At 37.4% G+C, this 14,674-nt stretch overlaps 1 protein-coding gene across 8 annotated transcripts in view; it reads right to left on the bottom strand.

Moving 5' to 3' along the window:
* Positions 1-13,043, bottom strand: part of si:dkey-237i9.1 (SEC14-like protein 1) — a 281,973-nt gene extending 268,930 nt beyond the window's left edge. For 7 of the 8 annotated variants that reach the window (XR_010893428.1, XM_067373417.1, XM_067373418.1 and 4 more), the window contains exons 1-2: positions 12,779-13,043; positions 11,095-11,184 (exon numbers count right to left, since the gene is read on the bottom strand). Coding sequence is in view for 6 of the 8 variants with exons in the window: in XM_067373417.1 (XP_067229518.1) it covers positions 11,095-11,157 (63 nt within the window). In the remaining 2 variants the exon portion in view is untranslated. Of the gene's footprint in view, positions 1-11,094; positions 11,185-12,778 lie in introns of those variants that run through there. The other variant, XM_067373421.1, reaches the window with a different exon arrangement.
* Between the last annotated feature and the right edge of the window lie 1,631 nt (positions 13,044-14,674).

Raw genomic sequence — 14,674 nt, 5'->3', positions numbered from 1 at the left:
TGCCCCATTCTGAAACGTACATCTACATTGTAAAGAAATTAAAGTTCCACATTTATTTGTTGAGACTTTCTGGTGCATTTCACTTTCAGGCAATAAGATTTCCTGAAGCATTTTCATCGGCCAGGCATGGAAGTCTATTCTGATTGTTTGATAACTTTTGACAACGTTTAATTTAAGAGCATGGAGATATTTGCGATTGCGAGAGGCAGTTCACTTGTATATTTGAGAGCTTGTGTCGTTTTCTGCCATTACATGAATGTGCTCTCACGTTACAATAATGCGCTCTCCACAAACCTGCAGGTATTAAATTTAAGATTAAAATTATGCGCAATACCTGCAACACCTGCAATACCTGCAATCCTGCGCGGTAACTGAAACGAGTGACAGCAGGAGGAGGCGGGTGTAACGTTATGTCAAACTCGCTGTCGGGGAGAAGAGAGAATGAGAACGCGCCGCTGGTAAAATATCAGGCTTTTCATTGGTCCGTTTATGATCGGATAACTTTATTGGCTACCAATATGCCAGTCAAAGGTTTCAATATTAATTAAAATTGTTGGCGTACTCCGTAAAGGAATGTGATTTTACAAGTAGCGAAGTAGATTACTTAGCTTAATTTGTACTTAAGTACAAGTAAAATTACAGATTAAAAAAAGTACTCAAAAAAGTACAAAAACCCGAAAAAACTACTTACAGTAATTCGTTACTTCCACCTCTGCCAACTGAAAAGTATGAACAAAGTATGAGCATGTACAGCACTCAATACTTAGTTTAGGGCTCCTTTTGCCTGAATTACTGCAGCAATGCGGCGTGGCATGGAGTCGATCAGTCTGTGGCACTGCTCAGGTGTTATGAGAGCCCAGGTTGCTCTGATAGTGGCCTTCAGCTCTTCTGCATTGTTGGGTCTGGCATATCGCATCTTCCTCTTCACAATACCCCATAGATTTTCTAGATTTTCTAGATTTGCTGGCCAATTAAGAACAGGGATACCATGGTCCTTAAAACAGGCACTGGTAGCTTTGGCACTGTGTGCAGGTGCCAAGTCCTGTTGGAAAATGAAATCTGCATCTCCATAAAGTTGGTCAGCAGCAGGAAGCATGAAGTGCTCTAAAACTTCCTGGTATACGGCTGCGTTAACCTTGGACCTCAGAAAATACAGTAGACCAACACCAGCAGATGACATGGCAAAGCAAACCATCACTGACTGTGGAAACTTTACACTGGACCTCAAGCAACGTGCATTGTGTGCCTCTCCTCTCTTCCTCCAGACTCTGGGACCCTGATTTCCAAAGGAAATGCAATATTTACTTTCATCAGAGAACATAACTTTGGACCACTCAGCAGCAGTCCAGTCCTTTTGTCTTTAGCCCAGGCGAGACGCTTCTGACACGGTCTGTTGTTCCTTGACACAAGGAATGCGACAACTGAAACCCATGTCTTGCATACGTCTGTGAGTAGTGGTTCTTGAAACACTGACTCCAGCTGCAGTCCACTCTTTGTGAATCTCCCCTACATTTTTGAATGGGTTTTGTTTCACAATCCTCTCCAGGGTGCGGTTATCCCTACTGCTTGTACACTTTTTTTCTACCACATCTTCTCCTTCCCTTCGCCTCTCTATTAATGTGCTTGGACACAGAGCTCTGTGAACAGCCAACCTCATTTGCAATGACCTTTTGTGTCTTGCCCTCCTTGTGCAAGGTGTCAATGGTCGTCTTTTGGACAACTGTCAAGCCAGCAGTCTTCCCCATGATTGTGTAGCCTACAGAACTAGACTGAGAGACCATTTAACGGCCGTTGCAGGTGTTTTAAGTTAATTAGCTGATTAGAGTGTGGCACCAAGTATCTTCAATATTGAACCTTTTCAAAATATTCTAATTTTCTGAGATACTGAATTTGGGATTTTCCTTAGTTGTCAGTTATAATCATCAAAATTAAAAAATAAACATTTGAAATATATCAGTCTGTGTGTAATGAATTAATATAATATACAAGTTTCACTTTTTGAAAGGAATTAGTGAAATAAATCTTTTTGATGATATTCTAATTATATGACCAGCACCTGTGTATGTGTATGTGTATGTATGTATGTATGTATGTATGTATGTATGTATGTATGTATGTATGTATGTATGTATGTATGTATGTATGTATGTATGTATGTATGTATGTATGTATGTATGTATGTATGTATGTATATATATATATATATATATATATATATATATATATATATATATATATATATATATATATATATATATATATATATATATAGAGAGAGAGAGAGAGAGAGAGAGAGAGAGAGAGAGATGTATGTGTGTGTGTATTAGGCTTGCTACGGTAGTCGTGTTACCGGTGTTCAGTCGTTTCATCACTTGACAACCGCGGCACCGAGGTTAATATTTTTTTCCCCACTTTAAGGCGTTAAAAATATTTGTATTTGATGCAATTAACTTAGTATCCGTTTCTGCGTTATATGATCACGCTCTTATTCATGCTAATGTTTTTAAACCATTCAAGCACAGCAAGGCAATAGGGGACGCACTGTCTGTGAATGTCCTGCCTATGTGACACACACACACAGACACAGCGCGAGTATCGAGTTCTCTTCTGCTCTTAACGAACCACAACACACAAATTATGCTAAAATGTCTGTTTATATTGTGATCTGAGCACAGTGTTACATATCGTTAGCTAACGTTTATAACTATAAGCTAACACCAGTCTCCTGCCCTGTTCTCCACACACCATAGCTCAATAGCGGCATTTCCACTGCCGGGCCAAAGTGCTAGTGCGTGCCAGGGCTGGTCGCGTTTCCACTGTCACTTCCGGTACTTGATCGTACCTCTTTGGCACTTCCTCTGTGCCAAAGGCACTGGTTTTTCAGCCCGCCGAAAACCTTGGTCCAAAGCGAGCCAGCTGGGGCTTGAGGCGCGGTCAAGGTTAAAGGCAGAGCTAATCGTAGTCAGGTGATGGTCTACACGCTGAAGTGTTGGGTTGTGTGACGTTTGATCAAGGGAGGTGTGTTTAAGGGCAGTTTTTAGATCAGCGCTGCGGAGCTAGCGGACCAACAGTGGAAACGCAACTTGATTTTGGCCTCTGTGCCTAAGGTCTGTGGCCATAGGCCCAGCCCAGCACGCTGTTAGCCCTGGCTCACACTGGCCCGACAGTGGAAAAGCGGCTAATGTGTCTCTTTTGACCATTATTCTGTCTTATTCGGGCCTGTCCCTGCTCTCTTGTCCACATAGAAGGCTAACTGAATGGCTGTGGTCTATTATACGAGTATGAATAAACATTTACAATTTCCTCAGCATCCGAACTGTCATTGCGATCCATTGTTTTCCTATTGTTTATACTAACCACACTCCCTCCCGTTACCTCACTTCCAATTTGGCATTTTTCAGATGCGAAAGTAAAATTCTCTCACAAAAAGCAACTCCAGAAGCCTAAGTAGCGCATTTATATGTGTATGTAGTTCCTACGTGATTTTTCTATACATTGAATCACTGAAGATCTAACCTGCAATATGCCCTTTAATTTTTTTTTTTATTACATCCTGACTATTTCAGCTAGTTTGTCGTCATCTCCACAAAGGATGTGCATTAGGGGTGTAACGGTACACGTATTTGTTTTATTTGTTTCGGTACAGGGCTTTCGGTACGGTGCACGTGTGTACCGAAGCATTACATTGCAACCAATATTCACCACCAATAACCGCAATAAGCTCTGCGTTTTGTTACTTTCGATAAGAAACAAAGTATCATCCTTCAAATTCTGTCCACGAAATCATGAAGTTTAAACAGAAAATGCCATTTTGACGTGCTTTGATGTGGGGTGACAGATCACTGTACAGGCGCCTCAGTTCAACCGGCAGCGCAAGCGCGGAGCGCAAGTGAATGTTCATCTCTTCCTCCTTAATACTAGTTACAGAATAAACATGAAAGAACATCTGAAGGTATGTTGCAAGATTCAGTACAACTTACTGAAACGGTCATATCTCATGTAATCGCTCATTCAGTGTTTCAACGGTGGAAAGACATCAATGAAAGCGTCCGTATTCAACAATATGTCATGATGCATTTACCTCAGAAAAGCCATTCAGTGTTCACAGCTTGTTAGTTCGCTAGAGAAATGAACTCTTTCGCTTAATATATGCACTGTATTAGCCAATATATTCATTATTTTACTTAATCTTTTAGTGATATCCTGATTAGGCTATTTAATGTATGTTTAAATAAATCTGATGTTAAAATAACAGCCACTGTGTAGAAATGATTATATTTCAACAACGAATTGGAGTAAAAACATTTAGAAGTTAATGCAAAAACTGCCTTAGGTGCAGCTTACAGGTTTGCATACAATTTGTTATTTGAGTGTTGATTATTTTATCTAAAAATAAAAAGCAATTGAATTTAGGCTAATAGTTTGGGCTTCTTTCAAGTTAGGGCTCCCTACATAGTTTATAGCATTAGCAGAGATAATTTTTTTTATCCTTAAGAAACTTTTAGTTTTAATTAAATTTAATATATTTAAAGACAAAAAAACAATTTGTTCAGTAAACCTCTGTTTAATAATAAAAAAAGCAATTTTATGTTTAGTTTTCTCTCCACTTGCTGTACCGAAAACTGTACCGAACCGTGACTTCAAAACCGAGGTACGTACCGAACCGTGAGTTTTGTGTACCGTTACACCCCTAATGTGCATATATGCAGGTTTCATACTGATTACATAATCTGAGAATAATTATTTTTCATTTTAATTGGTTCATTTATACGTAGACATTTCAAGCTTTCTATAGATACATTTCTCATGTCCGTAAGGCAAGTATATGCTGAGTTTCGGTTCATTTTTATGTGCTCAAGTTCACTGAGAACGAGAAGGCTGAAAGTACATTCTGATTGTTTTCATTATTTTACAAAAGCAAAACATTTTGCTGTTATTGTGATTTTACAGAAATAAAAGTGGACCTTTTACCATTTGCATTACTCTAATTTGTTTGAGTATTTTAAGTTAAATGCAAGTGATCGCACCGCCGCCTCCATGTCATGCAGTAAGCGCGCTCTCACAAACATGGATATGTACCAAATAATAACGCACATTTATCTAGGACTAGGCTAACATTAGAGCGAGCAGACTTTTAACTACTACTTACATGCTTCAAGTGATGAGCCGTATTTGAGGTCAGTGAATGCATGGGTTGAAGAAAAAAAAGGGGTTGTGGAAACATACGCAGGGTTATTTGGCAAAAAATAGAACATTATTTGAAAATGATTTTCCTTAAAACCAACAAGTAACGTATCTGCCTTTGACAGGCTCAGACTACAGATTATGGTGGGCTAATTGAAACAGCAATACCAAGAAAGGTCACTCTAATACTCAGTTACTCACTACAATATGGTGCAAACACATGTAACATGTTTCATGTGTAACATGCTTCGTGTCAATATCCGGATTCTAACAGCAGCACCCTTTTAAACCGCTATCTATGATGCAGTCAATGACAAGAATACTTTTTGTGGGCAAAAAAAACAAAAATTAACTTTATTCAACAATATCTAGAGATGGACGATTTCAAAACACTGCTTCATGAAGCTTCACAAATCTGTTGTTTCAAATCAGTGTTTCGGAGTGTGTATCAAACATTCAAAGTCACATGATTTCATTAAATGAGGCTTTGTTACATCATAAGTGTTTTGAAATTTCAGTGGTTCATGTGACTTTGACAGTTTGATACAGCGGCAAACCACTGATTCAAAATAAAAGATTCGTAAAGCTTTGAAGCTTCATGAGGCAATGTTTTGAAATTGTCCATCAATAGATATTGTTGAATAAAATCATTATTTTGTTTTTTTTGGGGGGCGCACAAAAAAAACAATTCTCGTCATTACATTAAGGTTGAACCACTGTAGTCACAAGAACTGTTTTAAATGTGTTGCTGGGCATTTGAAAGGCATTTTTTAAATTATCTTGCGGTCATTGGAGGCCTCACTGAGACAGTGGATTTTTATCAAAAATATCTTAATTTGTGTTCTGAAGATGAACAAAGGTCTTACAGGTGTGGAATGATATGAGGGTGAGTTGTCAAGCTACAGTTTCAGAGTAGCTTCACCAACACTGCCAACAACAGCTCATTGCTGACTTCAGAACAGTTCAGTAGGTGAAGAAATGCTGCACTATGCTGCTCTGCCACATTTGACAATGTCAAGTTAAAGTATAAAACTGTGAGAGCCCCCCCCCCCAGCGCATTTACAAAGTTCACACAGCTAATATAACCCTCAAATGGATCTTTACAAGATGTTCGTCATGCATGCATGCTTCGAATTATGTGAGAAAAGTATTTATTTGGATGTTAAAAGTTTTATTCTGAGTGAATTTGAGGCTGTCCTCCATGGCTAACGGCTATTGCTACACTGTTGGAGAGATTTATAAAGAATGAAGTTGTGTTTATGCATTATACAGACTGCAAGTGTTTAAAAAATGAAAATAGCGACGGCTCTTGTCTCCGTGAATACAGTAAGAAACGATGGTAACTTTTACCTCATTTAACAGTACATTAGCAACATGCTAACGAAACTTTTAGAAAGACAATTTACAAATATCAGTAAAAATATCATGCTTTCATGGATTATGTCAGTTATTATTGCTCCATCTGCCATTTTTCGCTGTTGTTATTGCTTACCTAGTCTGATGATTCGGCTGTGTGCAGCTCCAGACGTTAATACTGGCTGCCCTTGTCTAATGCTTTTTATAATGTTGGGAACATCATGGGCTGGCATTATGCAAATATTGGGGCGTACAGTGTTGAGATTCGCCTGTTCTTCGGAGGTCGTTTAAACAAATGAGATTTATATAAGGAGGAGGAAACAATGGAGTTTGAGACTCACTGTATGTCATTTCCATGTACTGAACTCTTGTTATTCAACTATGCCAAGATAAATTCAATTTTTAAATCTAGGGCACCTTTAAAATGATAGTTTATACTCGTTATACTGTTTAAAGCCCCATTCACACTGTCAGCAACACGCAGTGACAAAGCGACAGGATCCCATTCATTTCAATGGAGCGCTGGCGACTTCCGGCGACAAGAGCGACAGTGACCATTAGCGACAATGTAGGCATATCAAGCGACGGGAGACACGTGACAAAACTTCATATATTTCAACTGTATGCAAATCAAAAGCGAATTTTGCGAGCGACAACCAATAGGAGTGGAGCTCTCTGGAGCTCACGTCACTGTCTCGAGTGCAGGCAAGACAGACAGGAATAGTTCTGGAGCAATTTCACTGTTTTATATGATTTGACTGTACATACATGGATATAATAAAATGATGCGTGGAAAAGAAACTGTCGGCAGTCTTCTGAGTTTCATTCATACATTTGTGTTGTTAATTATATGATGCTGTGAGCAGTGTAGCACTGCTGCAGTTCATATTACGGTTTCCCCTGCATTGTGTTGATTATTAGGGACAAGAGAATTGATTGTTTGTCAAATTCGGAAGAATTGATTTTTTTGACAGTATGAGTGAGTTTAATTTGTTGATAGACCGATCGGTAATCTAGTTAATGATTTAATGCACTGAGCTCTGCAGTTACAACACTCCACAACAGCAGAATATTACTTTTAATTATTTTAAACCTAATTCCTTGTCAAATTAGAATGATTTCTTAGTTTTATTTATCATTTGTGATCGCATTTTCTATAGATATGATCGGACGTGCAGTCTACGAATGATATTAGAGCGATAGCACTATGAACGCCCACAAGCGACTTCACAGTACAGAGACTAGCGACATGCAGCGAAAAAGTCGCTGGTGGTGTGAATGGGGCTTTAGGCACTGAAGACTTTTATGCCTCGTTTCCACTGAGCGGTACGGTTCGGTTCGGTACAGTTCGGTACGGTTCGGAGCGGTACACCTTGATCAGGCTTGCGTTTCCACCGCAAACAGTACCCTTACTTGATAGGCGTGGTGTAGCCGGAAAATAGTGATCGACGTCATTCTCGCGCGAAGAAGAAAACGATATAGTAAACAACAATGGAGGACATACTACAGCAGATCTTGTTCTTGCTTCTCGGCTTGAGGCTGTCTGTCACAAAAAGAAGACGAGTTTTGCATTCGGCGTTTCAGAATACCAAGATTGCAAAGTTCAGACGTCCATGCCGCAGCACCTACCAGCAAGCGGAGGAGAAACCCTGCGTAATTTAAAAACTATTTTACTGTATCATGAAATGTAGTTTTAAAAGTTTTTCAGGCGAGAATGTAGTTGTTTAAATCTCAAATCTGTGGTTAATTTATAAAGATAGCGCCTATTTGAAAATTTGATCTGACGTTGTCGGAGTTGTGAGATCCAGGCGATCACCGGGCGCTCGGTGCTCATGTACCCAGCTGAGAGCAGCTGTACCTCGGCTAGTCCTTCTGACAATCGCTGCTGGCTCTGTTGTCTCTGTAATGGTTAAAAACAAGATATCATTCATCTTGTGTATAACGGGCAATCTTTGGTTTAATGAATTTATAAATTGTTCCCGGGCAAATCGTTTTGGCCGAGGGGAAAATTAAGTTTTATAACTTTATATATTTATTTAACTTTACCGTTGTAGTGCGCTGTACGTTTGACTGAATTGTTTGCTTGTCTTTATTTCTTTTTGTAGCCTATAGCTTCTCATATTTTATTTATAATGGTTATTATTGATAATTAAAACTGACGTTTAACAAAAAGAGATGGTTGTTTTTTCTTATTTAATTTTATTATAGGCTACATACAGTGAAGATAATCAGAGTACATATGCACATATTGCCTGAACCACACATTAAGAGGTTTCATATTTTTTTTTAAATAAAAACGAAAAGAGGCAGGGTTGTGTTTTATATTTTGTTTTATATAGCCTACATGAAGTGAAGATAATTAATGCACGCGTTGTCTGAACCACGTTTGAGTGTGGCGCTTCTTGTGTTGTCATTCCCCTTGTAGCACGCGCAAGTGACGATTCTCTGTCAACCAATCAACGTTCTGCAGAGTGTAGCTCCACCCTTTTGGTACGGTACTGTTGTGCTTGGTACCCCAACGAAAGGGTCCCAAAAAATTGGTACGGTACGGTTCGGAATTAGGGTACCATTCACAACTTTTGACAATGGAAACGGAAAAAAATGCGTACCGTACCGAACCGTACCGTACGGTACCGCTCAGTGGAAACGAGGCATTAATGACCTTAAATTTATCTGATGAGCATGAGAGGAGTGGAATAATGAAAGTGATCAGCATGATTGATATTCAAACGGCAAGCATGCGCTGCATTGTGTGTATATCTGCAGTCTGCAGAGCAGGTTTGGTTACAGCTACTGGTCACAGAACACGCAAATAACATGCAAATTTTACAGTCATAACGTGTGACTTTGTATGGTCACCAATGGCGACCTCAGCAAAAATATCACTCGCAAATTAATATTTTTAGTCACAAATGCTACCGTTTTAGGTGCAGTCTGGAGCCCTGCATATTACATTTTCTAAAAACTCTGCACTTACTAGAAACGTACATAAATCATCTTTAAACCTGAAAATGGACTAATGCAAGCCCTGCATAACCTCTGTAAAACAGAGCACCTTCTTCCACAATCCACATTCATGTGTATAGACTGCCAAAACAGACAGTAACTATGTTAATATGGACACTTTTTGTTTCAATCAAAATAAACTTTTAAGTCATTCCGTGCTAAATTAAGTGATTGTCTAATGTAAGCATTTATATGTGACAAGCTTCAAATCATATTTAATCTTTTGACATGTGCGGACTGCACAAATACAGAGTTTCCCACTGATCAATTATTCTGCCTTATTTGATCAGTTATTGAGAGTTGTATATTAGTGATGCAGATGACTGCTGCGCTGACGGACAGAACGAGCAGAGATCCTCCCTCGTGCGCACGAACTTCAAAGTAGCCTAAGCACCATCTTTGCTCTCTCTCTACCTCGCAAATAATCTAAATCAAATGGCACGATGCTAAAAGTTCAGAAGACCGAATCTATATTTCACGAGGCGCATTCAGAGAATGTTTTTCCTGAATAACCGCTGGATGTGAATAGTGCTAATAAATGTCATCTCATCTTCTCTGACAGGTGTCCCGCACATGCAGCTGACATAAACCACACTTTCAGTAAACAAAAACTATCCAGTTATGAAGTGTTTTCTGAGTTGACAAATCTTTTGCGATGTCCTAATTCGCACGCAACGCGTCAACATCCGATAATGTCCGATTCGCGACCTAAAGACTCATTTGAACAGATTCATTTTAATGAATCATGAAAACTACTGATCTGCCCACACGGTCTATAACGAATCATTTACTCGAACAACTAGCCTTAATAATCTACAGTATTTTCAGGTTATTTAAATGACAATGTGTAGTAAATTAGGCCTACCTATTAAATCAGGCTGGAGTGAGGTGAAACCAGAACAAAGCAAGTTGTTGTTAGCCAGCTGCATTCAATTGTATATGGTAGAAAATTATATTATTAGTTAACTTTTTAATGCTGATTTTTAATACTGATTATTAATTATTATTATTATTATTATTGTTCATACCAAAATAATTTTCAGGTCTAGCAAAGAAGCATCTTCTCTTAATAAAGCTATAAAATTACAGATTTTTTTTTGCAAAGAGGGCAAGAAAGAATTACAGTGAGAGTGACGGGTACTTTATAGTCAGTATTGGGCTCGCAGATCACGTGGGTAGGGCACTTTTTACTGTTTGTGTGTATGACCATGTCTGTCACCACCGAAGACCATTTTTGACCCAGGAAAAACCCTGACAACAGCTCATTCCTTGAGTCTTACGTCATTATGCCATTTCTAGGTCTTCGGTTTGCAATCACATCAAATGTTTACATGTACCATTGAATGAATTAGAAAAGGTTTAAACCACCCCTTACAATCCAAATTAGATTTTTACTCAGACTGTGCTACTAGTTCGATTACAAATGGATTATTCTGATCCATGTAAATACAGCTAGTGATCCACCTTTAGAGAAGCTTTAAATTCATGGAAAACAGATTGATGTACTAAAATGTACTGTTGAATGTTAAGACTGTGTGTGACACTTACTGCCATGACCAGTTCAAAAGGATGTTTGTACACCCTCACAGGGGACTGATACTTCTGAACCATGGTGGAGACTATGACGTTGCTGGCAATCTAAAAAAAAAAAGACAAAGCCAGGAAAGCAGTCAAACATTCCACCTTATGTAATGAACCCAACAGATTGGGCAGATTTCTCAAAATTAGTAATATTACATCACATGCAAATCAGCACAAAGTGGACAGACGCATGACTTTCTATAAATAAATCTGACTACAGATTACAAAAATCTTAAGATTTAATACATAATACAACAATTGTGTAGAGGCATGTTGGAAGGAAATAATTCAAGAAATGTCTAGTTCATGCTGTCAATTTATGTTGATTCCGCAGCCTGAATACACAAACATATTCAGAATGAATGTTGAAAACATCTTTAATGTATGAAGAGACAGAGAAATGCAAAGTATCCTCTAACTTGTCCTTTACTAATTTACAAGTAAATGATGTTCAAGCTTTAAACTTTTAAGTCTGTCCCAGTTAATAACAAACAAAGGTAAATGTTATAACAGCAACCCTACCAGCCAAATACATTACCACCACGTACAGATTTATGATTTATGTTACTTCCTTGGCATCTACTGGATATCTTATTGGGTATGTCAGAATAAATACATTCCTGAATCAAGTTACTTCATGTTTTCTTAAAGACGGTTATACAGATAACAAAAGAAGAGTACAACTGGAAATTCATGGAAAAACAGACTATCCAGTCATACACTAATACCGCTGTTACTATCAATAATATCATATAAAGTTAACTGTTACTATCCAAACACTGTGATCTAGACCTACCTACAGTATTCTCTATTAAATAAAACCCATTCGTGTGAGATACACTGACATTAAACTAGATCAGGGATGGACAACTCCGCTCCTGGAGGGCCAGTATCCAGCAGAGTTTAGCTCCAACCCTAATCAAACACACCTGAACCAGCTAATCAAGGTCTTTAGGATTAGTAGAAAGTTATAGGCAAGTGAGTTTTTAAATCAGGGATGGAGATAAACTCTGCAGGACACAGGCCCTCCAGGACCGGAGTTGTCCATCCCTGAACTAGATTAAACTATTTAAACCAACATGTTAAAAAGAAAAAAGAAAAGAAAATTACATCAAATAATAATTAAACTCGCCGAGAGGCGACAAAACATCTATAAAAAAAACTATATCCAAAACACGTGCTATTATGACTTATCAGGTCCTAGAATTGTGTCTTTAAATAAATGTAGCGTTTGCTTATTTCTCCGCATTTGAATGTTGTATATTAGAAATAACGTGTCTGATCTCTGCAGCTAAAGCAATTAGCCTGTTAGCACACCCAGTAACGTCTACCATTCAACCCAAACACGGCAATACCCTCACATTAAACTCAAACATAAAAAACCCTATAAACCTTAAAACTGTGTTCTTTACTACCTCTATAATTTAATATATCGTTACTAAACACAGAACGTACATTTATAAACGGTTATTTTAGGAGACGGTCGACGTACAGTGTTAGCAAACAGTATTAGCAAGTTTGATAGGAAGCATTATTCGTTAGAATGCCTGCTGAAAACAAAATGACGTTAATAATATGAACATTGTTCAATCGATATCTAATTTCAATTTTGTAGCAAATTTTTGTACGTGTATTTTGTAAATATACTTACTAAAACAAACTATGAAGATCTGAAAACAGATAAATCGTAGCAGCAGATAAAGTAGTAGGTTATGAATGTAATAAAGGTTGTTCTTCAACTTCTAAATGCTAGGATTGGTTGGTTCTCGATTTCCATGTTATGATCTCTCTAAATCAAAGCCGAACAGTGACTGCGGTCCAGACTCGCAGTTCCACTGCTGCCGAATCTGTTCCATCCGGTTCCATCACAAACTGACTGGCTGCAGAAGACGGAATAACACTGCTGCTGCTGCTGCTGCTCCTCCTCCTGCTGCTCCTCCTCCTCCTCCTCCTCCTCCTCCTCCTCCTCCTCCTCCTCAGCTCAGTATTTTTCCGAATACTTGGGAATAGTTTGCTGTATTTTTCATCGCCACCATGCGACTGACTGACAAATAAACATTCAATGCGGTCAAGTGGGCCGCGCGTCGAAAATACATGGTCAAGCCAGCCGCACTTTTTTTAGGTCGCTCGTCTATTCCTGCACTTACGGTATGGGTGCTGGAAACGGTCTAAATGCATTTAAAGACGGCAGTTTCCTTTATACTCTTGCAGTTAACCGTAAAAAGGACAAGAACGTAAAGAGACATCAGATAAGTTATATATTGCTTTTTTCCCCATCTTATTATGTCTCTATATGTGCTATACATCATATGTTAATGTTAATATTAATGGTAATTATTATGAATCATTTATTAATTCGATTTTTTTTATTATTTTTTTATTATTGATTTTAATGTTTTATAAATATTATACATTAATTATTATACATTATGCATATTAATTAATGCTAATAGTTTTATACATAATTTATTAATTTTATTACATTTTTTGTTGTAATGTTTAATATTCGTTTATTGTTCTACATTATTAATGTTAACATTGATCTTAATAGTAATGTTAATTAATATTGATCATTAATTTTACTATTAAATTAAATTTTTTGATTTTAGTGTTTTTATAGATACAATAATTATTTAAACATTATTTATGAATTTTAATGTTAATTATCATACATGCTTAATGTAAATTGTTTTATTTTTATATATAAAACATATATACATCAAAAATAAAAATTGTAAAAAGTATCTTCATAGGCTAGCTCATTCTGTCAACTGATATTTATTCAGGGTCACCCTGGCTATTACTGTACCAATTTTCATATCATTTTACTGTACAGTTTGCGAGAAAATTAAAGTCAAACTCACCCACAATATCCATTTTCAAACACTCATAAAAACTTTTTCTTTACATATTTGCTCATTCTGTCAACTGATATTTATTAAGTGCTCTGGCTATTACTGTAATCATTTTTGTATCATTTTACTGTACAGTATGGGAGAAAATTAAAGTCAAACTCACCTATAATATCAAAGTGCATTCAAGCACTTGCACTGTAGCCCATATTCAAACACTCATAAAAATCTTGTCTTTATAGGTTAGCTCATTCTGTCAACTGATATTTATTCCGGGTCACCCTGGCTATTACTGTACTCATTTTCATACCATTTTACTGTACAGTTTGGGAGAAAATTAAAGTCAAACTCACCTTCACTATCAAAGTGCATTTTAGCACTTGCACTGTGGCCCATTTTCAAACACTCATAAAAATCTTTTCTTTTATAGGTTAGCTCATTCTGTCAACTGATATTTTTTCAAGGTCACCCTGGCTATTACTGTACTCTTTTTCATATCATTTTACTGTACAGTTTGGGAGAAAATTAAAGTCAAACTCACCTATAATATCAAAGTGCATTCAAGCACTTGCACTGTAGCCCATTTTCAAACACTCATAAAAATCTTTTCTTTATAGGTTAGCTCATTCTGTCAACTGATATTTATTCAGGGTCACGCTGACTATTACTGTACTTATTTTCATATCATTTTACTT

Source organism: Chanodichthys erythropterus, chromosome 21, assembly GCF_024489055.1.
Source record: "Chanodichthys erythropterus isolate Z2021 chromosome 21, ASM2448905v1, whole genome shotgun sequence".
NCBI lineage: Eukaryota > Metazoa > Chordata > Actinopteri > Cypriniformes > Xenocyprididae > Chanodichthys > Chanodichthys erythropterus.
The sequence above is the reverse complement of the archived record's forward strand: the minus strand, read 5'-3'. Positions and strand labels throughout refer to the sequence as shown.